The following is a 26,673-nucleotide window of genomic DNA, read 5'->3' on the forward strand; positions in this document are numbered from 1 at the left end:
GTTCACTTGAATAGTCATTTTTATATTTGTGACTGCAAGTCACTTTTAGGGGCTGTACTTCCTTAGTACTGGTAGCATTATTATCCAATGGACTTTTATAGCTTTCATTAGGTTTTCTTTTGTTTTTGTTCTTTAAAGAACATTTTACTTAACTTAGTATTTCATTTTTCATCTATATTATGAGGCAGTAAGAGTCTTCTGTTTTTCCAAAGTTGAGACTGCTTTATATTTATTTCATATTGTCTACAGCTGTAGTGTTCAATACATTAGCCACTGGCCACATGTGGTTATTTAAATAAGATAAAATAAAAATTGGCTGGGCGTAGTGGCTCATGCCTGTAATCCCAGCACTTTGGGAGGCTGAGGCGGGCAGATCATGAGGTCAGGAGATCGAGACCATCCTTACTAAGACGGTGAAACCCCCATCTCTATTAAAAATACAAAAAATTAGCCGGGCGTGGTGGCGGGCGCCTGCAGTCCCAGCTACTCAGGAGGCTGAGGCAGGAGAATGGCGTGAACCTGGGAGGCAGAGTTTGCAGTGAGCCGAGATGGCGCCACTGCACTCCAGCCTGGGGGACAGAGCGAGACTCCCATCTCAAAAAAAAAAAAAAAAAAAATTAAAAATTAAGTTATTTAGTTGCACTAGCCATATTTCAAATACTTGATGGATACATGTGGCTAGTGGCTAACATAATGGATAGCACAGATATAAAACATTTCCTCGTCATATAAAGTTCTGTTGGATAGTGCTGGTCTGTAGCTTATAGGATGGTATCTTAGTCTGCTTCAGCTGCTAAAACAGAATACCATAAATTAGGTAGCTTAAACAGTAGATATTTTGACCAGGTGTGGTGGCTTATGCCTGTATTCCTAACACTTTGGGAGGCCGAGGCAGGTGGATAACTTGAGCTCAGGAGTTTGAGACTAGCCTGGGCAGCATGGCAAAACCTTGTCTCTACAAAAATTAGCTGGGCATGGTGGTGCACGCCTGTAGTCTGAGCTACTTGGGAGGCTGAGGTGGGAGAATTGCTTGAACCTGGGAGGCGGAGGTTGCAGTGAGCCATGATCGCACCACTGTACTCCAGCCTGGATGACAGAATGAGACTCTGTCTCAAAAAAAAAAACAAACAAAAAACAAGAGATGTTTCTTACAGTTCTGGAGACTGGAAGTGCAAGATCAAAGTGTTGGCAAATTACGTTTCTTAAAGAGGGCCTGCTTCCTAGATTGGAAATGGCCATCTTCTCTCACTATCCTCACATGGTAGGGAGAAAAGCAGCTCTAGTGTCTCTTCTTATAAAGGAAGTAATGCCACCATAGGGGCTCTATTCTCATGACCTCATCTAAACCTAATTCTCTCCTAAAGGCCACGCCTCCCAATATCCTCACCTTGGGGGTTAGGGCTTTATCATATGAATTTTTTTTTTTTTTTTTTTTTTTGAGACAGAGTCTCGCTCTGTCTGTCACCCAGGCTGGAGTGCAGTGGCACAATCTCGGCTCTCTACAAGCTCCGCCTCCTGGGTTCACGCCATTCTCCTGCGTCAGCCTCCTCAGTAGTTGGGACTAAGGTGCCCGCCGCTGCGCACGGCTAATTTTTTGTATTTTTAGTAGAGACGGGGTTTTACCATGTTAGCCAGGATGATCTCGATCTCCTGACCTCGTGATCCACCCGCCTCGGCCTCCCAAAGTGCTGGGATTGCAGGCATGAGCCACCGCGCCCGGCCTATCATATGAATTTTGAGGGAACACAAACATGCAGTCTGTAGCAGATGGTAATCGGCTGATATATTGCACTTGTTGATGTAAATCTGATAGGTTTCTTTCTCTCCAAGGACAGCTTTTAAAATATTTAACAATACCTATAATTTTTCAGGTTCTGTGAGAATTTTGTAATTTATAAGTTGCAAACTTAAAATAATCTATAATCTATTTTGTCCTAACAATTACAAATATATTTTTTATTTAAGATTATATGTATTCCTACCAGATGGAGATAATTACAGCTTTAAAATTTTTTATTTTTTCATTTTATTTCACATATTGACATTAAATTTTTATTGACACATAATAATTGTACATATATATGGGGTACAATGTGATGTTTTAATACATGTACTCAATGTGTAATGATCAAATCAGGGTAATTTGCATAATGATTTTTCTGTAGGGAGAAAATTCAAAATCTACTCCTCTGGCTATTTTCAAATATATAATATGTTATTGTTAAGTATACTCATCCTACTATGCAATAGGACACCAGAACTTATTCCTGGGTTCTACATCTGTTTATTAAGCCAACCAAGGATTGGAAATATTGGGGGAAAAAATGGCATCTGTACTGAGCATGTACAGACTTTTTTCTTGTCCTTATTCCTTACACAATATAGTACAATAACTATTTGCGTGACATTTACATCGGATATTATGAGTGATCTAGAGTTGATATGAAGTTTATGGGAGGATGTGCAAAGGTGATGTGCAAATACTATGTCATTTTATGTCAGGGACTTGAGTATCCTTTGTTATCCTCAGGAGATCCTGAAACTAGTCCCCCATGGATACTGAGGGCTGACTGTATAGTCCTATCCTCACGGAACTTTCATTCTAATGAGGGAAGACTGACTACAAACAAAATATATATAATAGGTGGTGGTAAGTACCGTGGAGAAGTAACAAATGGGGCACAGTGAGTTATACAGCTCCATTCTTAGAAACCTTGGTGTACTTTTCTTAGTTTATACTCGTGGTGGTTTCCTTTTGTCTCCTTTATTACATGGGACTCTGACATGTGCCCATAGCTAGGGTGGCAGTAGGATCTACGCGATAGTAGGGTGGCAGTAGCATCTACCCGAAAAGCATCCTGCTGATACAGGACCAAAGCATCCTGTTGTTCTCCAGCCTATAAAAAGAGCTAATGGTCTTGCTTCTCTTAACTGTGGCCTCCTACACTGTGTTTTGGATGATTGGTGATGTCTTGGATATTCTGTTTCTTTGGAACTTTGAATATACAACACTTTACTAGGGAATTAGCAATGGAAGCAGAGCAAAGATGTACAGAGGAAACAATGCATAACTCTGATGGAATTGAAGTCATGAGGCAGCAGAGAGCTTAAATAGGCAGAGTGGGAGGGTTAGAGGAAATTTAATTGGGAGTAACAGAAGTAATAGTTAACGGAGCCAGAATGCTTGAGTCATATAATTGCAAAGCAGAGTTGGGAGCAACAGATGCTAAAGAGTAGTTGCTGTAGTTCCTCTTTGGGTCGTAGGAGCAGTTGTCATATTACTATATAGCTACTGAATGAAGAAGAGTTCTTAGTGAGGCCTGGGTGAACAGCTCTTCTTAGTATTCTGTGTGACCCCATTTGACCTTTTAACAAATCCCTAAGTAAATAAATAGCCCCCAAGGTAAACTAAGTTTTTCTCTGCCATTTTTTGCTTGAGAGAGCTATAACTGTAATAGACTTACATTTCTGAACATTTTAGTGCTTGCCAATATTTGGTAATATTTATGTTTCCTATATTTGTAATGCACATTCTTCTTCCGGTACATTTTTTGTTAAATTATTGTTTCATGCATAAAAGTTCACCTTTTATTGTATAAAATTGACTCAGATTAATTCATACACATTGACAATGGGTAAATAGAATTTTTCAGATTATTAAAAGCTGAAGGATGCCCGTATAAGCAACAAAAAAAAAAAAAAAGAAAAAACCAACAAAAATAAACCCAAACCCCTCAAACAATTTCGAACACAAAACATTCTTCTCATGCCGGCATCCCTGCTTGCAGGTGTGAAGGGGGCAGGAATCAGCGAGGTGACCTGGGCTGAGTCCCGGGAGTGGGAAGAGGTGGCAAGAAGGGGATCTGAGGAGGAGAACAGGGGTCCTGGTGGTCTGTGCTTCTTCCCAGACACGGGAGCTGTAGAGGAGACCTCTGCAGCAGATACTAGGGGGGCCACTAGGCCCAGGCAGTCTTGGGACTTGGGTCTGTCCTGCTGTGCATCCATAGTGGGTGCTTTAGAAACGGGAGGCCCACCCGAAGCCCCTGTTGCAAGTGAGGACAAAGTGTGGGAAGGCCGTGAGGGTCTGCAGTCCGAGATGGCCTTGTCCTCAACGTGCAGTGCACTGTTGATGCGGGGCCTAGAGGCCTGGGATCTGGGGGAGCCACCCCTGGGGGCGAGTGTCTGCCCTGGTGCTGTATCTGCCTTTTCACAGCGGGTGTGACCCGAAGAGACAGCCTGAGGTCCGTCCTCACTCACTGTGTTTGAGGAACTGAGGGCCAGCTGGCAGTGGGATGAGGCTGGCCCCCTCCTCCGCTTTAGTTCCGGGAGGCCTTCCGTAGAGCTGTGGGAGCTGGAGCTGGCATTTCGTTTGAGGCAGGATCTGGTCCGGGAGGTCTGGGATCTCTGGTTATATCTCACTTCTGACCTCTGGGCACGTGCTGCAGCTGTGGCTGAGGCCAAGAAATGTGAGGGGCCTCCATCCACTGCATTGAGTAGTGACCCCGACGTGGGGTTCAATGTGGAGGGGGGAGGGGCTGCTGCTGCAGCTGCAGGAGCCGAGGTGCCAGGCCTTGTTCTTCTCATGCTGGCATCCCTGCTTGCAGCTGTGAAGGGGGCAGGAATCAGCGAGGTGACCTGGGCTGAGTCCCGGGAGTGGGAAGAGGTGGCAAGAAGGGGATCTGAGGAGGAGAACAGGGGTCCTGGTGGTCTGTGCTTCTTCCCAGACACGGGAGCTGTAGAGGAGACCTCTGCAGCAGATGCTAGGGGGGCCACTAGGCCCAGGCAGTCTTGGGACTTGGGTCTGTCCTGCTGTGCATCCATAGTGGGTGCTTTAGAAACGGGAGGCCCACCCGAAGCCCCTGTTGCAAGTGAGGACAAAGTGTGGGAAGGCCGTGAGGGTCTGCAGTCCGAGATGGCCTTGTCCTCAACGTGCAGTGCACGGTTGATGCACTGGAATGCCTCCTCTTTTTCCAGGTGCAGGTCTTCAGCCGTGACCCGGTACCCCAGCTCTAAGGGAGGTGGCAGCATCAAAGGCTCCCCTCGCCTGCGTGGCAGCAGGGGAATCTTGCGTCTACGGGGCCTAGAGGCCTGGGATCTGGGGGAGCCACCCCTTGGGGCGAGTGCCTGCCCTGGTGCTGTATCTGCCGCCTTTTCACACCGTGTGTGACCCAAAGAGACAGCCTGAGGCCTGTCCTCACTCACTGTCTTTGAGTAACTGAGGGTCAGCTGGCAGCGGGATGAGGCTGGCCCCCTCCTCTGCTTTAGCCCCGGCAAGCCTCCCGTGGAGCTGTAGGAGCTGGAGATGGCATTTTGTTTGGTGTTCGAGCTCCTCCAGGGGGTCTGGGATGTCTGGTTATATCTGATTTGTGAGCTCTGGGCATGGAGGTCTGTCTGCTGAGGCCCGGGCCTGGGCACAAAGGGAGAGAGGCCTCCATTGTCCCGCAGGGGCCGAAATGCAGACCGTGCATCCCCGGTGACCTCGGGGACCGTTCTCTGATCATCAGGATTTTCTTGGACTCTGGGGTCCTTGTCCTGCTCAGGCATCCCTGCCCCGCTCTCCTTGAGGGCCCTCAACACTATCTTCCCTGGACACAAGTCTGGGGACAGCCGGGTGTTGTGGACCCCAAAGGGGTGACTACCTGCTCCTGGGCCCCACAGAGTCCTTGTGCTCAGTGTAGTGGCTGAGCTGGGGGACGCCCTGGAACTCGGAGCACACAGCACTGGCTTACTGTGGTACCTGTGCAGTGAAATTGAAGGCAGAATCACGGGGATGGAACACAGGTCTTGCAGGATGACGGAAAACCTTCTTAGAGTTGTCTTGACGCCACTGATGTCGAGTGTCCGGGTGCTTGTAGGATGGCCTGCCACTCAGTCCAGGGGCAGGAGCAACGGGGAGATCCCACAAGCAAAGTGAACTGGGGGGTGGGCTGAAGGGGCTCCAGGCAACCGAGCCCTACTCGCAGGTCCTCGGCCTTGGCCCAAACAGGAATGAGGGGCACAGAGTGCCCGGGTAACCGCTCCTGGGAGCAGTGGGGAACCGTCGGATGCTTGAACTCTCGAGAGCTGGGCTCTGAGCGTCCTCATCCAGCTGCCAACTCGGCCAAAGGCTAAGCCAGCAGACTCTTCTGTTGCCGGGCAACGCACCTCCTAAACCTGAGGGAGTGGGCATGTGAGCACATAATGGCACCAGTGACAGAGCGACCATAATGGATTAATAAGCACAGCCAGGTACCCGCACAAGGCACTTGCTGGCAATGGCGGGAGGCGGACGTGGGGGGTCGTGCAATAGGTACTGGAGGGAGAGACGCGGGCACAGAGGTCGCGGGAGGAGCAGGTGCCCACAGTGGCTGCAGATCTGCCCGTGGATCACTGAAGATTCCTGCTCTCCTGCTGAGGTGGAGACTGCAGTGAGCTGAGATCGCACCATTGCACTCCAGCCTGGGCAACAAGTGCAAAACTCAGTCTCCAGATAAAAAAAAAGAAAAAGAAAAAGAAAACAAAGAGGCTGGGTGTGGTGGCTTATGCCTATAATCCTAGCACTTTGGGAGGTCGGGGTGGACGGATCACGAGATCGGGAGTTGGAGACCAGCCTGGCCAACATAGTGAAACCCCGTCTCTAGTAAAAATACAAAATTTAGTCAGACATGGTGGGCAGGAGAGAGCATGTGCAGGGGAACTCCCATTGATAAAACCGTCAGACCTCATGAGACTTATTCACTACCATGAGAACAGCATGGGGGAAACTGCCTCCATGATTCAATTATCTCCACCTGGCCCCACCCTTGACACATGGGAATGGTTACAATTCCAGATGAGATTTGGGTGGGGACAGAGCCAAACCATATAATTCTTCCCCGGCCCCTCCCAAATCTCATGTCCTCACATTTCAAAAGCAATCATGCCTTCCCCAAAGTCCCCCAAACTCTTATTTCAGCATTAACTCAAAATTCCATAGTCCAAAGTCTCATCTGAGACAAGGCAAGTCCCTTCCACCTAGGAGCCTGCAAAATCAAAAGCAAGTTAGTTATTTTCTAGATACACAGGGATACAGGCATTGGGTAAATACACTCGTTTCAAATGGGAGAAATTGGCCAAAGCGAAAGAGCTACAGGCCCCATGCAAGTCCAAAACCCAGCAGGCAAATCTTAAAGCTCCAAAATGACCTCCTTTGACTCCATGTGTCACATCTAGGTGATGCAAGAAGTGGGTTCCCAGGGTCTTGGGCAGCCCCGCCCCTGCGGCTTTGCAGGGTACAGCCCCCCTTCTGGCTGCATTGAGTGTCTGCAGCTTTTCCAGGCACACAGTGCAAGCTGTCAGTGGATCTACCATTCTGGGGTCTGGAGGATGGTGGCCCTTTTCTCACAGCTCTGCTTGGCAGTACCCCAGTGGGAACTCTGTGTGGGGGCTCCAACCCCATATTTCCCTTTGACACTGCCCTACCAGAGGTTATCCATGAGGGCCCCCCCCCTCCCCCCCACAGCAAACTTTTGCCTGGATTTCCAGGCATTTTCATACATCTTCTGAAATCTAGGCGGAGGTTCATGAACCTTAATTCTTGACTTCAGAGCATCTGCAGGCTTAACACCACCTAGAACCTGAAAGGCTTGGAACTTGCACCCTCTGAAGCCATGGCCTGAGGTGTACCTTGGCCCCTTTTACCTATGGCAGGAGCAGCTGGGTTGCAGGGCACCAAGTTCCTAGGCTGCACACAGCAGGGGGTTCTGGACCCACAAAACCAATTTTCCTTCTAAGCCTCCTGGCCTGTGATGGGAGGGTCTGCCGTGAGGGTCTCTAACATGCCCTGGAGACGTTTGCCCCATTGTCTTGGTGATTAACATTTGGCTCCTCATTACTTATGCAAATTTCTACAACCCAGTCTCCTGAGAAAATAGATTTTTCTTTTCTGTTGCATCATCAGGCTACAAATTTTCTGAACTTTTATGCTCTGCTTCTTCTCGAATGCTTTGCTGCTTAGAAATTTCTTCTGTCAGATACCTTAAATCATCTCTCTCAAGTTCAAAGTTCCACAGATCTCTAGGGAACTCTAGAAAAAAATTCTTATTTTCACTCTTTCCCGCCTATCTTATGCCCGTTTCTAATACAGGTGCACAATGCCTGCAGTGTCTTTGCATAGTAAGAGTGACTTTACTCCATTTCCCAACAAACTCCTCATCTCCCTCTGAGACCACCTCCGCCTGGACCTTATTGTCCATATCACTATTAACATTTTGGTCAAAGCCATTCAACAAGTCTCTAGGAAGTTCCAAACTTTCCAACATTTTCCTATCCTCTTCTGAGCCTTCCAAAGTGTTCCAGCCTCTCCCTGTTACCCATTTCCAAAGTTGCTTGCACATTTTCGGGTATCTTTACAGCAGCACCCCACTCTACTGGTATCAACTTATTGTATTAGTCTGTTCTCACACTGCAAATAAAGACATACCTGAGACTGGGTAATTTATAAAGGAAAGAGGTTGAATTGACTCACAGTTCTGCATGGCTGGGGAGGCCTCACAATCATGGTGGAAGGCAAGGAGGTGCAAAAGCATGTCTCACATAGTGGCAGGCAGGAGAGAGCATGTGCAGGGGAACTCCCATTTATAAAACCATCAGATCTCATGAGACTTATTCACTACCACGAGAACAGTATGGGGGGAACCATCCCCATGATTCAGTTATCTGCACCTGGCCCCACCCTTGACACGTGGGAATTATTACAATGCAAGGTGAGATTTGGGTGGGGACCCATCCAAACTATATCAGTATGTTTTGACTTCTTGCTTGATTGCTAGGTTGCATAGAGGACAAACATGGAAATTAATGAAGTACCTTAATATCTGGCTTCAGATCTTAGACAGGATCAGAAGGCCAGCTCAAATTTGCAAGGAGGAGAGGTAGATCCCACCATTTTATGGGTGAATGGCAAAATCAAACAGAAATTATGTGGGATGGGAGATACTGATGCAGGCGTCTTTGGAAACATTCTACTTAGCTAATTTTATGCTAGGCTTTAGGTCAAGAAGGAGAGAGAGAGCTGACATGCTGTGGTACACACTTATAGTCCCAGCGACTTGGAAAGCTGAGGCAGGAGGATTGCTTGATCCCAGGAGTTTGAGGTAGTGTGCGATGATCGTTCTTGTGAATAGCCACTAGCCACTGAACTCCAGCTTGGGCAACATTGAGACACCCTGTCTCTTAATTTAAAAAAAAAAAAAAGAGGAGGAAAGAAAGTGGTCTCAGTTTTTATTGTAAATATTTTTAATGGGATAATGATATTTTAAGATTAATGTATATTGTATATCAGTTAACTATAGGTCAATAATTATATAAAACTTAAGGTACGAAAAACATTTATTTTTGCTAACATATCTGTGAGTTGACTGTTCTTGGCTTGGTGAGGCTGCAAGCTGCAGATAGAGTCTAGGTATGTTTTCTGTGTGTTTGTTCCCCCTTGGATCAGTGGACTACCTGAGAATGTGTTTTTGTCACAGTGATAGAATCACAAGGAAACTCCAGTTCTGGAAGTACATTTTAAGCCGTTGCTTCTATCATGTCCACTAACATTCAGTCAGTCAAAGCACATACCTTGTCCATGGCTAACATTGATAGTATAGATAAATATACCTGATCTCTAGCAGGAGGAACTGCATTGTCTTGGGGAAAGGTTGTAGATATAGGGAGGGGTGATGAGTTGGGAACAATAATGTAGTCTGCCACAAACATATTAAAGTGTAACTGGATATGGTTGCTGCAGAATTTTGAACATTTGTTTTAATTGTGATTTTTACTCTTTTCCCCCTATCTAGTGCCCTTTTGTAATACAGTAATTCTCATGATTTTTGTCTGAATTGAAATCTTCTATGAGATTAGATTGTCTACGAAAATACAGTCGATCCTCCTTGTTTTCAGCTTTTGTATTTGTGAACTCACCTACTATTATTTGCAACCCCCACATCAGTACTCACAGCACTTTCATAGTCATGTGTTTGCATAGAGTGTCAAAGAATTTGAGTTTGAACAGGATGATATTCTGCCTTCTTTTTCAGCTGTCATACAATAGTCAGGTATCCTTTTTGTGGTCTATTTAATGCCATGCTTTTCCTATTTTTGTACTGTTTGTTGGTTGTTTTGCCATTTAAATTAACCCCCAAGCATAGTGCTGAAGTGCTGCTTAGCATTCACAAGTCCAAGAAGTCTGTGATGTGCCTTACAGAGAAAATACATGCATTAAATAAACTCCATTCAGGCGTGAGTGCTGTAGTGCCATTGGCTGTGAGTTCAATGTTAATGAATGAACAATGTATATTATTTATTTATTCTTCATTTAATTAATTATTATTATTTTCAGATAGAGTCTCACTCTGTTGCTCAGGCTGGAGTGCAGTGGTGCAGTCTTGGCTCACTGCAACCTCTGCCTCCTGGGTTCAAGCGATTCCCCTGCCTTAGCCTCCCAGGTAGCTAAGACTACAGGCATGCGCCACCATGCCTGGCTAATTTTTTTTTTTTTTTTTTTTTTGTAGTTTTAGTAGAGACGGGGTTTCACCACGTTGGCCAGGCTGGTCTCGAACTCCAGACCTCAAATGATCTGCCCGCCTTGGCTTCCCAAAGTGCTGGGATTACAGGCGTTAGCCACTGTGCCTGGCCAACAATATATATTAAATAAGCACACATACAACAAAAGTAGGTGTTGGTAAGCTTACAAAAATGTGACCAGTAGCTTGCTGAAACCTAACTTTTTATTTGTTCATGGAACTTTCTAGACCGTAACTACACTGAATAATGAGAATCTGCTGTAATCTTTTTAGGTGCTGTAGATGAGCCATTGGATTAAATTATTACACTATGTTTCAGACTGCTCTATGTTGAACCCTAGTGAAATGCCTCTCAAACCCTCATAAGGATCACAATCTCATGTCCTTTTTTTTGTTATTAAATGCCCAGTATGTGTTAGTGATTTAAACAAAATTCAATTTTTTTTTTTTTTTTTTTTTGAGACAGAGTCTCGCTCTGTCACCTAAGCTGGAGAGTGCAGTGGCATGATCTCGGCTCACTACAACCTCTGCCTCCCGGGTTCAAGCGATTCTCCTGCCTCAGCATCCTGAGTAGCTGGGATTACAGGCGCCCGCCACCACGCTGGGCTAATTTTTGTATTTTTAGTAGAGACGGGGTTTCGCCAGGTTGTCCAGGCTGGTCTGGAACTCCTGACCTCATGCGATCTGCCTGCCTTGGCCTCCTAAAGTGCTGGGATTATAGGCATGAGCCACCATGCCCGGCGTTGACTTTTTAATAATAACCATTCTGACTGGTGTGAGATGGTATGCCATTGTGGTTTTGATTTGCATTTCTCTAATGATCAGTGATATTGAGCTTTTTTTCATATGCTTGTTGGCCGCATGTGTGTCTTCTTTTGAAGTGTCTGTTTATGTCCTTTGCCCACTTTCTAATGAGATTTTTTTTTCTTGTAAATTTGTTTAAGTTCCTTATCAGTGTTGGACATTAGATCTTTGTCACATGCATTGTTGCAAAAATTTTCTCCTATTCTGTAGGTTGTCTGTTCACTCTGTTGATAGTTTCTTTTGCTGTGCAGAAGCTTCAAGAAGAAAGGAATCCGATTGGTTCTGTGTCTGTCTCTTTTGGTATTCTCAGACTTATGTAGTCATCCATATAGAAAGATGATTAGGAAAATAGGACAAGAATAGCAGAAATCTACATAAAAATGTAGGAAATTAAAATTAGTAACCAGCATACAAAAAACTACTATATGTTATAATTATATACTATAACTCACCCCTCCTTGCCCAATATTCTCTCTCTTTTGACTTCAAAATCATGGCTTATATGTACTTTCTCTATTTCCCAGATGCAAATATAATTAATTGACTTTATTTATCTAGGAAATGTTACTGATATCTTAATTGTAGTCATTGGCTTGAGTGACGGGTTTTGGTAATTCAACTACTGTTACTTGAAAGTAGTAGATTTCATAGGATACTGTTATAAAATCTTTTTAACCTCTTTTCTGATTTCAGGAGTAATTAGTAATTGTGGTTTACTGGAAAATTCAATGAATAGGGTGTTAAAGGAAGCAATTCATCAATAATATATCTAATCTATTGGGAGACTGAGGCGGGTGGATCACCTGAGTTCAGGAGTTCGAGACCAGCCTGGCCAACATGGCAAAACTCCGTCTCTACTAAAAATACAAAAATTCGCCGGGCATGGTGGTGCATTCCTGTATTCCCAGGTACTCGGAAGGCTGAGGCAGGAGAATCACCTGAACTCCAGAGGTGGAGGTTGCAGTGAGTCAGGATCGCAGCACTACACTCGAGCCTGGGTGACAGAGTGAGACTCCATCTCAAAAAAAAAAAAAAAAATTAAAAAATTAAAAAATTAAATTAAAAAAAGCGGGCCGGGCGCATTGGTTCAGGGCCGGGCACGGTGGCTCAAGCCTGTAATCCCAGCACTTTGGGAGGCCGAGGCAGGCGGATCACGAGGTCAGGAGATCAAGACCATCCTGGCTAATGTGGTGAAACCCCGTCTCTACTAACAATACAAAAATTAGCTGGATGTGGTGGCAGGTGCCTGTAATCCCAGCTATTCCAGAGGCTGAGGCAGGAGAATCACTTGAACCTGGGAGGCAGAGGTTTCAGTGAGTCCAGATCATGCCACTGCACTCCAGCCTGGGTGACAGAGCGAGATTCTATCTCAAAAAAACAAACAAACAAACAAAAGCAACAGAAGCAAATGAGAGTGCCTGGGAGTGGTCATTGTGGGGCCTTCCCGTTTGTGTGACCCAGGTCATGTCCGTCCCTAAGCCCTGGTCTCTCTTGCCTCCTGCAGGGCTGGTGAATTACCAGATCTCCGTCAAGTGCAGTAACCAGTTCAAGTTGGAAGTGTGTCTTTTGAATGCAGAAAACAAAGTCGTGGACAACCAGGCTGGGACCCAGGGCCAGCTGAAGGTGCTGGGTGCCAACCTCTGGTGGCCGTACCTGATGCACGAACACCCCGCCTACCTGTACTTGTGGGAGGTAATGGTGGTTTGGGACTTGCTTAAGGGAGGTCTTTTGCCCCCATCTGGTAGCCCTGGCTTCAGCAGGAGCCCAGGACAGGTGAACGGGCAGGTGTGGTCCTCTGAGCTTTCTGATGTTTCCCACCCTTGGTGGGAGGCCCAGGTTATTTATTTATTTATTTATTTATTTATTTATTTATTTATTTATGATGGTCTCACTCTGTCACCCAGGCTGGAATGCAATGGCCTGATCACAGCTCACTGCAGCTTTGAGCTGCAATCCTCCTACCTTGGCCTCCTGAGTAGCTGGGACTACAGGCACATGCCACCATGCCTGGCTAATTAAAAAAAATTTTTTTGTAGGCCGGGCATGGTGGCTCACGCCTGTAATCCCAGCACTTCGGGAGGCTGACGCGGGCAGATCACTTTAGGCCAGGAGTTGGAGACCAGCCTGGCCAACATGGTGAAACCCCGTCTCTACTAAAATATGAAAATTTGCAGGGCATGATGGTGCACGTCTGTAATCCCAGCTACTCGGGAGGCTGAGGCAGGGGAATTGCTTGAACCCAGGAGGCAGGGGCTGCGGTGAATTGAGATCATGCCACTGCACTCTATCCTGGGTGACAGAGTGAGACTGTCTCAAAAAAAAAATCCTTTTTATAGAGTTGGGGTCTTACTAGGTTGCCCAGGCTGGTCTTGAACTCCTGGACTGAGGTGATCCTCCTGCCTTAGCCTCCCAAAGTGTAGGGATTCCAGGCATGAGCCACCTCGTCTGGTCAAGGAGAAGGCCTGATTTTGAAGGGCAGGTCCCAGGGTCAGCCAGTGAAGGGCAGAGCCTCTGATTGCTGCTTCTCTGCAGGCCCAGAGGCGACTTCTGGGGTACATGCACGAGGGGTCTTCCTGCTGTAGGGCAGGCCAGATGGGGCTCAGGCTGTCGGGGCGCTCACACCTGGCGCTTTGGCTGTCATAGGTGCGGCTGACTGCACAGAAGTCACTGGGGCCTTTGACTTCTACACACTCCCTGTGGGGCTCCGCACTGTGCCCGTCACCGAGAGCCAGTGGGTGAGAGCCAGTTTCATTTGCGGTAGAGGCAGCAGAGGTTGTAGAAATGCTCCTTGAGGCAGATGCCACGGCCCAATTTCATGGAGTGATTTGGGCTGAGCCGAGTCTGCAGCAGGCAGAAGGCTCTGAGATGTTGTCCTAGCCTGGGCAAAGGACATTTCAGAGCTCGGGGGAATAGGGGTGTGCTCAGCACGACTGGGTGGACAGGCCCTTTGTTGTGAATCGTACAGGCTTCCAGGAGCGGGTGCCTGAGGCTTCCAGACAGGCTTTGAGAGGTGGCCAGAGGAGATGCCTGTTTCCGGGGCAGGAAATGGAGGGAGCGCCCAGGCTGGAGAGGTTCAGCCAGGCTGTCACAAGGCTTTGAAGCTTCCCATCTGAGAGCCTGGCTATTGGAGAGTGTGGGTTTGGAACTTGAAGCTAGGAGGTTCTGTTCTGTCCTGTGCCAGCCACAGCCTTCGGATGGGCAGAGCAATGATGGGGGGAAGATGTAGAAGAAAAGAACTGAGGAAAGAAGAAGAAAACCAGCTTCAACAACAGTCTAGGCCGGATGCGGTGGGTCACGCCTATAATCCCAGCAGTTTGGGAGGCTGAGGTGGGTGGATCACCTGAGGTCAGGAGTTGGAGACCAGCCTGGTCAACAGGTAGTGAATCCTGTCTCTACTAAAAATACAAAAATTAGCTGGGCATGGTGGTGGACGTCTGTAATCCCAGCTACTAGGTAGGCTGAGGCAGGAGAATCGCCTCAGGTGAACCAGGAGGCAGAGATTGCAGTGAGCTGAGATAATGCCACTGCATTCCAGCCTGGGCTACAGAATGAGACTCTGTATCTCAAAAAAACAAAACAAAACGAAAACACAACAGTCTGTTCTGTGGAGGCCTTGGGCAGATGCTGGGAGCTCTGAGCACGGACTGGTCCCTCTGTTGGGAACATCTTCCCTTCATCCCTCCTGGTCAACTTGACTCAGCATAAAGGCCATTTCTTCTAAAAGCCTGTCCCTGACTCTCCAATCCGGGATGTGTCTGTTGTCTCATAGAGTGCCCAATTCCTGCCACCACTTGTCATTTCCATTCGCAACATTTCTTTCATTGTTTGTTTTTCAGAGTCAGGGTCTCACTCTGTTGCCCAGGCTGGAGTGCAGTGGTGCAATCATAGCTCGTTGCCATCTCGACCTCCTGGGCTTAAGCGATCCTCCCCACTCAGCCTCCCAAATAGCTGGGACCACAGACGTGCGCTGCCTTGCCAGGCTAAATTTTAATATTTTTTTTCCCCACGAGTCAAGAGTCTTGCTCTGTCTCCCAGGCTGGAGAGCAGTGTTGCAATCTTGGCTCACTGCATCCTCTACCTCCTGGGTACAAACAGTTCTCCTGCCTCACCCTCCCGAGTAGCTGGGATTACAGGCTCACGCCACCATGCCCAGCTAGTTTTCTTCTTTATTTTTTGTTGAGATGGGGTTTCACCATGTTGGCCAGGCTGGTCTCGAACTCTTGAGCTCGTGATCCACCTGCCTTGGCCTCCCAAAGTGCTCACAGGCTTGAGCCACCATGCCCGGCCCTACTTTTTAAATTTGTTGTAGAAACAAGGTCTTGCTATGTTGCCCAGGCTGGTCTCAAGCGCCTGGTCTCAAGTAAGCCTCCCAAAGTGCTGGGGTTCTAGTCGTGAGCCACCTCGCCTGGCACTTGCACCGTTTTTCTGTGCATGCATCTCCACTCCCGCTGCCGAGGACCTGTGGACTTAGATTTGAGTCATTACTGAGCACCTAGCACCCAGCCCCATGCCTACCTCCCACCTCGCACTACCTGTTTGCTTGATGCATTAATAAATATTCCACCTGAATCCACAGCCCATTCACTCCTGTGTTCAAGAGCTATTTCAGGAAGCGAACCTCATTTTTGGCAGTGTTCAGTCCAGTGACCTCAGCTCTGTGTACCTGGCAGGGTGGCTACGCCTCTGGGGGAATTGGATTCAGGGGTGGGGGAGAAAGAGTGTTGTTAGAGAGCTCGGTCTAGGACTAGAGGAACGTGCCCTTATGTAAAATACATCTCAAGTTAGGGAAGAAAGCAGCGGCTCTGTGCTTTGTTTTTTTTTTTCTTCTTCTCTTTGTTTGTTTGTTTGTTTGTTTTGGGGCAGGGTCTTGCTCTGTGGCCCAGGCTGGAGTGCAGTAGCGTGATTTCGGCTCACTGCAACCTCCACCTCCCGGGTTCAAGCAATTCTTGTGCCTCAGCCTCCCGAGTAGCTGGAGTTACAGATGCGTGCCACTATGCCTGGCTAATTTTTGTATATTTATTAGAAATGGGGTTTTGCCATGTTGGCCAGGCTGTTCTTGAACTCCTGACCTCAGTGATCTGCCTGCCTCAGCCTCCTGAAGTGCTGGAATTACAGATGTGAGCCATCATGCCTGGCCCCCAGTTGTGTTCTGGCAGGGGAAGATGGGACAGAGAGGATGGGAGGGTGTCTGAGCCTTTCCCGGACTGACGGAACCTGTGTCTTCTCTCTTTTGTGGACAGGATGGTGATTGCTCACACCAAAGCCTTGGACCCCTCCCAGCCTGTGACCTTTGTGACCAACTCTACCTACGCAGCAGACAAGGGGGTGAGCCTGGGGGTCCCCACCCCATTTCTCCCTGCCTTTGCCTGGGCTTGTCCTGAAGCCTGCTCATGGGAACAGCTGGAAAGAACCATGTGCTGCCAGTCTGAGCTTTTTATTTTGTTTTACTTAGAAAGATAGAGACAGGGTCTTGCCATGTTGCCCAGGCTGGTCTCGAACTCCTGGGCTCAAGTGATCCTCCTGCCTCGGCCTTCCAAAGGGCTGGGGTTACAGGCGTGTGCCACCGCACTCAGCCGCAGCCAGTCTGTTTTCAAAGATGGTCTTTGGGTTAATGAGAATTCTCTCTCTGCTTACTCTCCAGGCAGTGTGGCTTTCTGAATCCAAGGAGGCTGGGCATAGGGAGATGGGATTTATTTGCCCAGTTTGGACTCAGCATTTTTTGTAATCGATTTAATAGACTCATAAAATGTCAAAGGTTTAAGTGAGCTTAGAGTTCATCTGGCCCAAACCTGGCTGATCAGAATCTCCAGGGGACGTTTTATTGAAATGCCAGATCTCTGCATTCTGAGATCCTGATTTAGTAACTCCAGGGTTGGAACCTGAGTTTTTGTTGTTGTTGTTGTTGTTGTTGTTGTTGTTTTGTGAAGGCAAGGTCTTACTCTGTTGTTCTGGCTGGAGTGCAGTGGTGTGATCACAGCTCACTGCAGCCTTGAATTCCTGGGCCTAAGCAACCCTCTTTCATCAGCCTTCCAAGTAGCTGGGACTCCGGGTGTACACCACTGTGCCCGGCTAATTTTAAATGTTTTTGTAGAGATGGGATCTCACTATGTTGCCCAGGCCAGTCTCAAACTCTTGAGCTCAAGTGATCGTCCTGCCTTAGCCTCCTAAAGTGCTGGGATTACAGGCATGAGCCACCGTGCCTGGCTGATACTAGCATTCTTTTTTTTTTTTTTTTTTAAAGATAGAGTCTTGCTCTGTTGCCCAGGCTGGAGTGCAGTGGCATAGTCTCAGCTCACTGCAACCTCCGCCTCCCAGGTTCAAGCAATTCTCCTGCCTCAGCCTCCCAAGTAGCTGGGATAACAGGCACGTGCCACCACGCCTGCGCTTGATCGTGGGAGGCAGAGGTTGCACTATTGTGCCACTCCATTCTAGCCTGGGCAACAGAGCGAGACTCTGTCTTCCAAACAAAGCGAAAAAAGATTATCTGCGAGAATGACTGCATTGCCCCTTGGGTGGGAGCGCTTCTCCAGGGCAAGGTGAGGGGATGCCCAGTGCTGGGAGTGCTGCCTGGAGAGGAGTCAGTTCCAGTGGCGGGCGCCCTGGGTTTTGGCTGAGGACTGCGTGTTGGCAGCTGCTCTGCCTCTCACAGCCCTTCCCAGCTGCACATGTCGTGAGCGTCAGTGTGCAATCACAAGCCTGCCTCCTTTGGGCCACTTTGTGACCATGTTTTTTGCTTGTGGGGCAGGGTAATTTCAGGATCTAAATTGGTGCAGTTGGATGTTCTCAGCCCCGAGAGGCAGCTCTTCCCGTTCTAGGCTTTTTGTTTTGTTTTGTAGAAATGGAGTCCTACGATGTTGCCCAGGCTGGTCTCAAACTCCTGGGCTCAAGTGATCCTCCCACCTTGGCCTCCCAATGTGCTGGGATTACAGGCATGAGCCACTGTGCCGTGCTAATTTTCTTGATACTATTTTTTGTAGAGCTGGGGTCTTGCTGTGTTGCCCAGGCTGGTCTCGAACTCCTGGCCACAAGCCACCCTCCTGCCTCAGCCTCCCAGAGTGCTGGGATTACATCCCCTTCTTACCTTCTCTGTCAGAGGAGCCCCCACAGCATGTGAGTACTGAGTCATGCGGTCTTGTGGTTGCTGAACGGGCTCTGCTGCTCTGGTCCTAGGCTCTGTATGTGGATGTGATCCGTGCGAACAGCTACTACTCTTGGTATCGCAATTATGGGCACCTGGAGTTGATTCAGCTGCAGCTGGCCACCCAGTTTGAGAATTGGTGTAAGACATCACAATCCCATTATTCAGAGCGAGTATGGAGTGGAAACGCTTGTAGGGTTTCACCAGGTAAGCGGTGTTGAACTTTCTGCTTGTGTATTCTCTTTGGGCAGAGATGCCACTTGCCTCCCCCACCCTGCCCTGCGCCCACTGCAGTGCTCCCCTTGCTTCAGCTTTGGGCTCACCTCCCGCTACCCTGTCCACGTTCCTTTCTCACCAGCAGCCAGGCCTCTGCCCCACTCGCTTGGTCCTCAAAGGTGGACTCCTTACTGGCCTTGTTTCCAGACAGCCTCCTATCACCCGTGCCCAAGTGGTCTTTCTAACAAATGCAAATTTTTATGTGTTTTTGAGACCGCCTCTCTGTCTGTCACCCAAGCTGGAGTGGGGTGGTGCGATCACTGCTCACTGCAGCCTTAACCTCCTGGGCCCAAGCGATCTTCTCACCTCAGCCTCCTGAGTAGCTGGGACCATAGGCACAGGCCAACATGCCTGGCTAATTTTTTTACTTTTGTAGAGATGGGGCCTTGTTGTGTTCCCCAGGCTGGTCTTGAATTCCTGGGATCAAGTGATCCTCCTGCCTCAGGGTCACAAAGCGCTGGAATTTACAGATGTTAGCCACTGTGCCCGGCCACAAATCAAAATTTTTGAGTCTTGTCATTGGCTCCCCCAGGCCCATAGGACAAAGTCCTAACCCCTAGTCAGGACACTCAGTGTCCTCTGCTCTCTCCTGGGTTTTCATCCTCTTCTCTTCTCACTCCTGGCCACTGATCTGTTTCCACTGCCCTCATTTGCTCTCCTGCTCTTGCTTGAGCTATTCTTTCTGCCTGGAATGCCCATGTTGGCACCATAATCACCAACTAAAAGATCCTTTTCTTTTTATTTTTTTAGAGATAGGGTCTTGCTATGTTGCCCAGGCTGGTCTCAAACTCCTGGACTCAATTGATCTTTTTGCCTTGGCCTCCCAAAGTTCTGGGATTAACAGGTGTGATCCACTGTGCTAGCCTTTTTTTATTTTTTATTTTTTTCCTGACAGGGTTTTGTTCTGTTGCCCAGGCTGGAGTGTGGTGGTGTCATCATAGCTCACTGCAGCCTCGAACTCCTGGGCTGAAGCGATTCCCCTGCCTCAGCCTCCTGAGTAGCTGGGACTACATGCGTGCACCACCATGTGCAGCCTAGTTTTAAAATATTTTGTAGAGATGCAGTCTCGCTATCAGGCTGGTCTTCACCTCCTGTCTTGGACTCCCAAAGTACTGGGAATACAGGCATGAGTCACGACACGTGGCTGAAAAGATTCCTATTTCGCATCTGAGTCTCATAGCTGTCACCTCTGTGGGGAGGTTTACCCTGCCTGCCCCAGGCGGAGGGAACCTTCCCCGTGCTCTGCCCTGTTGCAGCCGGAACCTGGCTCTCCCAACATTCTCGCCAGGCACCGTTGTTATTTCTTTGGCTCTCTCTTTGATCGGACTGTGGGCTCAGGAGACAGGAGTCCTATTTATTGTTGTTTCCCAGGTACTCTGCAATAGCTGACACAGCACATGCTAAATAATACCTATTGAGGGCATGAGTGAGATCTTAGAGCCATGTTTAATCACTCACTTTGTCTTTTTTTTTTTTTTTTTTTTTTTGAGATGGAGTCTCACTCTGTCACCCAGGCTGAAGTGCAATGGTGTGATCTCAGCTCACTGCAACCTCCACTTCCTAGGCTCAAGCGATTGTCCTGCCTCAACCTCCCAAGCAGCTGGGATTACAGGCACCTGCCACCATGCCCAGCTAATTTTTGTATTTTTGTAGAGGTGGGGTTTTGCCATGTTGGCCAGGCTGGTCTCGAGCTCCTGACGTCAAGTGATTTGCCTGCTTCCGCGTCCCAAAATCCTGGGATTACAGGCCTGAGCCACCATGCCTGGCCTGTCCTCATTTGTTTATCCATCTCATTTTTTGTCCTTCTCACCAAAGATATGTTGCTTTGTCTTGTGGGGTTTTTTTCATGTGGATTCCTGAACCCCATCCAGCCCCTTGTCCCCTCCCCAGCCAGCTCACACTCTTTTGCACAGCTCCTGGGACTCCCGTTGACACACAGGGAACAGCCACCCACAATGGACTGCACTGTTCTGTTTGCACCCTTAAATTTATCGTGCTTACAGAATGACACTTCTGCAAACTAGTCAAGTAGGGGGAAGTGGTTTGTGGATATGCACCCTTGTTCATTCTCTTTGAAAAGGTAACCAGCTCTGAATTCTTTCTCCTTTGAGGAGGAGTTTCACTTGTCACCCAGGCTGGAGTGTAGTGGTGCAATCTTGACTCACTGCTATCTCCACCTCCCAGGTTCAAGCAATTCTCCTGCATCAGCCTCCCAAGTAGCTTGGATTACAGGCATGCACCACCATGCTCACCTAATTTTTTTTTTTTTTTTTTTTTTAGTAGAGATGAGGTTTCCCCATGTTGGTCAGGCTGGTCTTGAACTTTTGACCTCAAGCAATCCACCTGCCTTGGCCTCCCAAAGTGCTGGAATTACAGGCATGAGCCACCATGCCCAGCCCCAGTTCTGAATTCTTAAGAAATTCGAGAGGGTCTAGGTGAGCATTGATAGAACCTCTGCAGTGCTGGGTGTGCTGGCTCACACCTGGAATGCTAGCCCTTTGGGAGACCGAGGTCAGAGGATCTCTTGAGCCCAGGAGTTTGAGACCAGTCTGCACAACATGGACCCCATCTCTACAAAATATTTAAGATGAGTTGTGGCTGGGTGCAGTGGCTGACGCCTGTAATCCCAGCACTTTGGGAGGCTGAGATGGGTGGATCACGAGGCCAAGAGTTCAAGTCCAGCCTGACCAACATGGTGAAACCCCGTCTCTACTAAGAAAACACAGAAATTAGCTGGGTGTGGTGGCATGCACCTGTAATCCCAGCTACTCAGGAGGCTAAAGCAGGAGAATCGCTTGAACTGGGGAGGTGGAGGTTGCAGTGAGCCGAGATTGTGCCACTGCACTCCAGCCTGGGTGACAGAGCAAGACACCATCTCAAAAAAAAAAAAAAATAGTTGGGTATGGTCATGCTTGCCTCTAGTCCCAGCTACTTGGGAGGCTGAGGTAGGAGGACTGTTTGAGCCCAGTAGGTCAAGGCTGCAGTCCGCCATAATTGCACCACTGTACTCCCACCTGGGTGACAGAGTGAGACCTTGTTTCAAAAAAGAACCTTTGCAATGATGGAAATGCCCCATGTCTGCACTGTCTGAAATGGTAGCCACTAGCTACATGTGGCTATTGAGGTCTTGATATATGACTAGGATAACTGAATTTATTTGGTTTAATTAAAAAAAAATTCTTTTTGAGACAGCCTTACTCTGTTGCCCAGGCTGGAGTGCAGTGGCGTAATCACAGCTCACTGCTCAACCTCCTGGGCTCAAGTGATCCTTCCTCCTCGGCCCCCCAAGTAGCTGGAGCCACAGGCATGCACCACTACACCTAGCGAATATTTAGCCTTTTTATAGAGACTGGGTTTTACTGTGTTGCCTAGGCTGATCTTGAACTCCTGAGCTCAAGTGATCCTCCTGCCTCGACCTCCCAAAGTGCTGGGATTACAGACCTGAGCTACCATGCCCAGCCTGGTTTAGTTTAATTTCATTTTACATTCATTCATTCATTCATTCATGAGATAGGGTCTTGTTCTGTCACCCAGGCTGGAGTGTAGTGGTGCAAACACAGCTCACCACAGCTTTGACCTCCGGGACTGAAGCAGTCCTCCCACCTCAGCCTCCCAAGTAGCTGGGACCACAGGTGTGTGCCTCCATGCTTGGCTAACTTTTGTACTTTTTGTAGGCTAGTCTTGAACTCCTAGGCTCAAGCAGTCCTCCCACCTCGGTCTCCCAAAGTGCTTGAATGACAGACATGAGCCAGCGCGCCTGACCTAAAGACATATTTTTCCTTCTAGTGTAGTTCAGCCTTAAGACTGTATCAGCAGATAGAGACGGAAAAGTAAGAAAAATTGAGTATCAGGTTATATTTATAAATAAAGCAGTTACTAATTGATGTTTTTTTTTTAAACCTTTTTAATTCTGGGTTACATCATTCCCTGGCTGTCGTTTTTTTTTTTTTTTTTTTTTTTATTATACTTTAAGTTTTAGGGTACATGTGCACATTGTGCAGGTTAGTTACATACGTATACATGTGCCATGCTGGTGTGCTGCACCCACTAACTCGTCATCTAGCATTAGGTATATCTCCCAATGCTATCCCTCCCCCCTCCCCCCACCCCACAACAGTCCCCAGAGTGTGATGTTCCCCTTCCTGTGTCCATGTGATCTCATTGTTCAATTCCCACCTATGAGTGAGAATATGCGGTGTTTGTTTTTTTGTTCTTGTGATAGTTTACTGAGAATGATGAGTTCCAATTTCTCCCTGACTGTCTTTACCCTAGCATCAGTGAGTCCTGCAGTCACTACAGCCCCCAGTGAGGACAGATATTTTGGTCACCATCAAGTGGATCTTTATTTTTATCTAACATTTACAATTCTGCCAGTTCTTACTCTTAATTCTCTTTGCCTTGAATCCCAGGATCCACCTCTGATGTTCAGTGAAGAGTACCAGAAAAGTGTGCTAGAGCAGTACCATCTGGGTCTGGATCAAAAACGCAGAAAATACGTGGTTGGAGAGCTCATCTGGAATTTTGCCGATTTCATGACTAACCAGTGTAAGTGGCAGTTTAGCGCATGGGATAATGTACCCGTCCTCATTTTTTCAGATTGCCTTGCCCATTCTGGACATTTTGGCTGTAAGAATATTGGAAACAAAGGGGGGAACCTGGTTTAATCCATGTAGGTTGTGTTGAGAATTTCCTAGGAAAAGTAAGTTGTGCTTAGGAAGTAGGAAAGCAGTCAGGCCCCCGCTTCCCACATACGGTCAAAAAGCAAACATGAGAGTCTGCTATAGTGAGATGGAAATGGCTAGCTTGCCTTTTTCTTGTCTATTTCATAGCCAAGGATGAAGGAAAAACTGGACCTCATTATGGATTTACTTTTGGGATACACTCATTATTCCAGAGGAGGGTAAAAGGCTGAGAAGCTTAAGGTATTTCAGTCTGTTTTATGTTACTCATTTGCGAAAAGCAGGCTCATCGAATACAGGTGAGTTTCAACGCATCTTGAATATGGCAGCATTTAAAAGTCTTCAGACCAGGCATGGTGGCTCATGCCTGTCATCCCAGCACTTTGGGAGGCCAAGGTGGGAGGATTGCTTGAGGCCAGGAGTTCAAGACCAGCCTGTTCAGCATAGCAGGATCCCCATCTCTACAAAAACTAAACAGATTAGCTAGGTGTGGTGGTGTGTGCCTGTAGTCCTAGCTGCTTGGGAGGCTGAGGCAGGCGGATAGCCTGAGCACAGGAGTTGGAGGCTGCAGTAAGCCATGATTACACCACTGCACTTGAGCCTGGGCAACAGAGTGAGACCTGTCTTTAAAAAAAAAAAAGGAGCTGGGCACGGTGGCTCATGCCTGTAATCCCAGCACTTTGGGAGGCCGAGGCAGGCAGATCATGAGGTCAGGAGATCGAGACCATCCTGGCTAACAGTGAAACCGTGTCTCTACTGAAAATACAAAAAAAAATCAGCCGGGCGTGGTGGCGGGTGCCTGTAGTCCCAGCTGCTCGGGAGACTGAGGCAGGAGAATGGCATGAACCCAGGAGTTGGAGCTTGCAGTGAGCCGAGATTGTGCCACTGCACTCCAGCCTGGGCGACAGTGAGACTGCTTCTCAAAAAAAAAAAAAAAAAAGAAAGAAAGAAAGGGTCTTCAAAGACAATAAGATCTGTGCTCTCACGTAGGGTGGATGAGGGGCTGCCAAGTTAGCAATGAATGTTTCCCATTTCTTCTTAGTTTATGGGCTTTCCATAAACTCAGGATGGCAGTTTGGTTGGTTGGAGAAGGATATGGTGATGGCGGGAGTTACAATACATTACTTATAGGGGAAGATAGGCTTTTGAAAGGTTAAAGCTTAAAAGTGAGAATGGAAAAGGGATGAATGAATGAACATGATGAGGTGAGAGGGAAGAGGTAAAGGGAAAAGGAGAACAAGAAACTCTTCTCTGCGTGGCACCTGGGATGAATGGTTTCTGGGGACATCCCTGATGGCAGTTTTGTGGAGAGGTGCAAAGCTTTATGTGTTAAGAAATGAGCTTTAGGCTCAGTGCAGTGGCTCACGCCTGTAATCCCAGCACTTTGGGAGGCCGAGGTGGGTGAAAAGAAAAAATGGGCTGGGCGCAGTGGCTCACGCCTATAATCCCAGCACTTTGGGAGGCCGAGGTGGGCGGATCATGGGGTAAGGAGTTCGAGAGCAGCCTGGCCAACATGGTGAAACCGTGTCTCTACAAAAAAATAGAAAAAAAATCCCTGCATGGTGGTGAGCACCTGTAGTCCCAGTTACTCAGGAGGCTGAGGCATGAGAATCGCTTAAACCTCCGAGGCGGAGGCTGCAATGAGCTGAGATGGTGCCACTGCACTCCAGCCTGGGTGACAGAGCTGGGTGGTGGCTCAAGATATGTTTTGTAAACCTGAAGATTTGAGATCATATAAGCCAAATCGAAACTTAATTGGCATTCATAACTTTTGGTTCTAGAGACTCCATGATCAACTAAGAGCCACCAAACATTTCCCATGTAGACTATTTTGACCACGCTGACTCTACTGACACTGTGGTTACTGAATTCACTTTATCTCTAGAAATTAATTCTTACTAATGGATGTCTGTCACTGTAAGATCCTTCTCTCCTCTGAAATAAGGAGAACATTTTAACTTCAGTAGTTTAAACTAGTGTCCTAAACTATAGCATTCAAAATGAGATAATATGCTAAAGTAATACACAAACCAAAAATCCCAGTGGCTAACACAAAAAGTTTTTCTTACTCATTTTACATATCCAGGGTAAGTCAGTAATAGACGCAGACACACCCAGAGACCAAGGATGAGTTGTGATCTGTCTGCACACATAGTTCACAATGCCTGAGTGAGTTGTGCATTAGCCTTTAAACTTCCACTCATGTTTAATTAATAAAGATTTTGCTCAAATGCCATTTGATGATGAGTTTCATGACGATGATCAACTTTAAAAGAACTTGGAAGTACAATCCTCAAGCGTTTCTGGAAATAGCAGAACTACAATATTTGAGAAAAATATTTTTTAATGTATAAAAAATTGGCAGGGTAGGCTAGCAAGCAAGAGACCTAGAGAAAAGTTGATGTTACAGTCTCAAGACGAAAGGCAATCTGCAGGCAGAATTATTTCCTTCAGGGATCTCAGTCTTTTAATATAATCAATTGACTGGATGAGCCCTACAATATTTTGGAAAATAATCTGCTTTTCTCAAAAATTACTGATTTTCATGTTAATCTCATCTAACAACACTTTCAGAGCAACATCTAGACGGGTATTTGAATATATAACTCTTTTATCTTTTAAAATATCAAATAATACAGTTATATATATATACACACATATGTATATATGTGACCTAAATTGTAGATATCAGAAATCAGAATGCTGTGATATGAATATTTAGTATATTTTAATCATGATAAATTATACATCCTTCTACCTTATGATAATGGATTTTAAGATCTATGCTGTTAAACTCTATATTTACCCTTTAATTCATATCTTACTTATTTTACATTTATCTGAGAATACATTGGGTCTACTAAATCTTTACTATCATTCACAAGTCTTACATCTTAAGATAACTTTTCATTAAAATAAAAATTCTTCATTGCACCTAGAAAGGAGCAGGGTTTTGAAAGCGATCAATGATTACTCTAATACCTAATATAATAATATAATATAGTAAAAATCAAAATACTTGAATGAAAAATGTAAAATTAATAGTTTTGCTTTCATTGTTTTTATTCCAGTGTCTATTTTAGAATGTTTTTACTCTAATTGTGTTTTTATGCAAAACCAAATGAGCTTTAGATAATTCCATTGATACATTACATATGAAAGTTCTCGTTAAATAGGATATAGCATATTTTACTTAAAAATCCAAATTATAAAATAAAGAGGGATTTTAAGTTGAGTCTAAAATTTT

General features: G+C 46.8%; 1 protein-coding gene and 1 pseudogene across 1 annotated transcript; one reads left to right on the forward strand and one right to left on the reverse strand.

Annotated features, from left to right (window-relative positions):
- Positions 1-1,767: 1,767 nt before the first annotated feature.
- On the reverse strand, positions 1,768-8,354 carry LOC471522 (putative POM121-like protein 1-like). The gene is given in 3 exon segments (XM_063811805.1): positions 1,768-3,685; positions 3,688-5,861; positions 8,150-8,354. Coding segments are annotated over 3 exon segments (2,415 nt in total). The 3' UTR covers positions 1,768-3,649.
- A 6,191-nt stretch (positions 8,355-14,545) lies between these two features.
- LOC112207950 (beta-glucuronidase-like) overlaps positions 14,546-26,673 on the forward strand; it is a 69,195-nt pseudogene continuing 57,067 nt past the window's right edge.

The sequence above is a fragment of the Pan troglodytes genome, chromosome 4 (genome assembly GCF_028858775.2).
Source record: "Pan troglodytes isolate AG18354 chromosome 4, NHGRI_mPanTro3-v2.0_pri, whole genome shotgun sequence".
Classification (NCBI taxonomy): Eukaryota; Metazoa; Chordata; class Mammalia; order Primates; family Hominidae; genus Pan; species Pan troglodytes.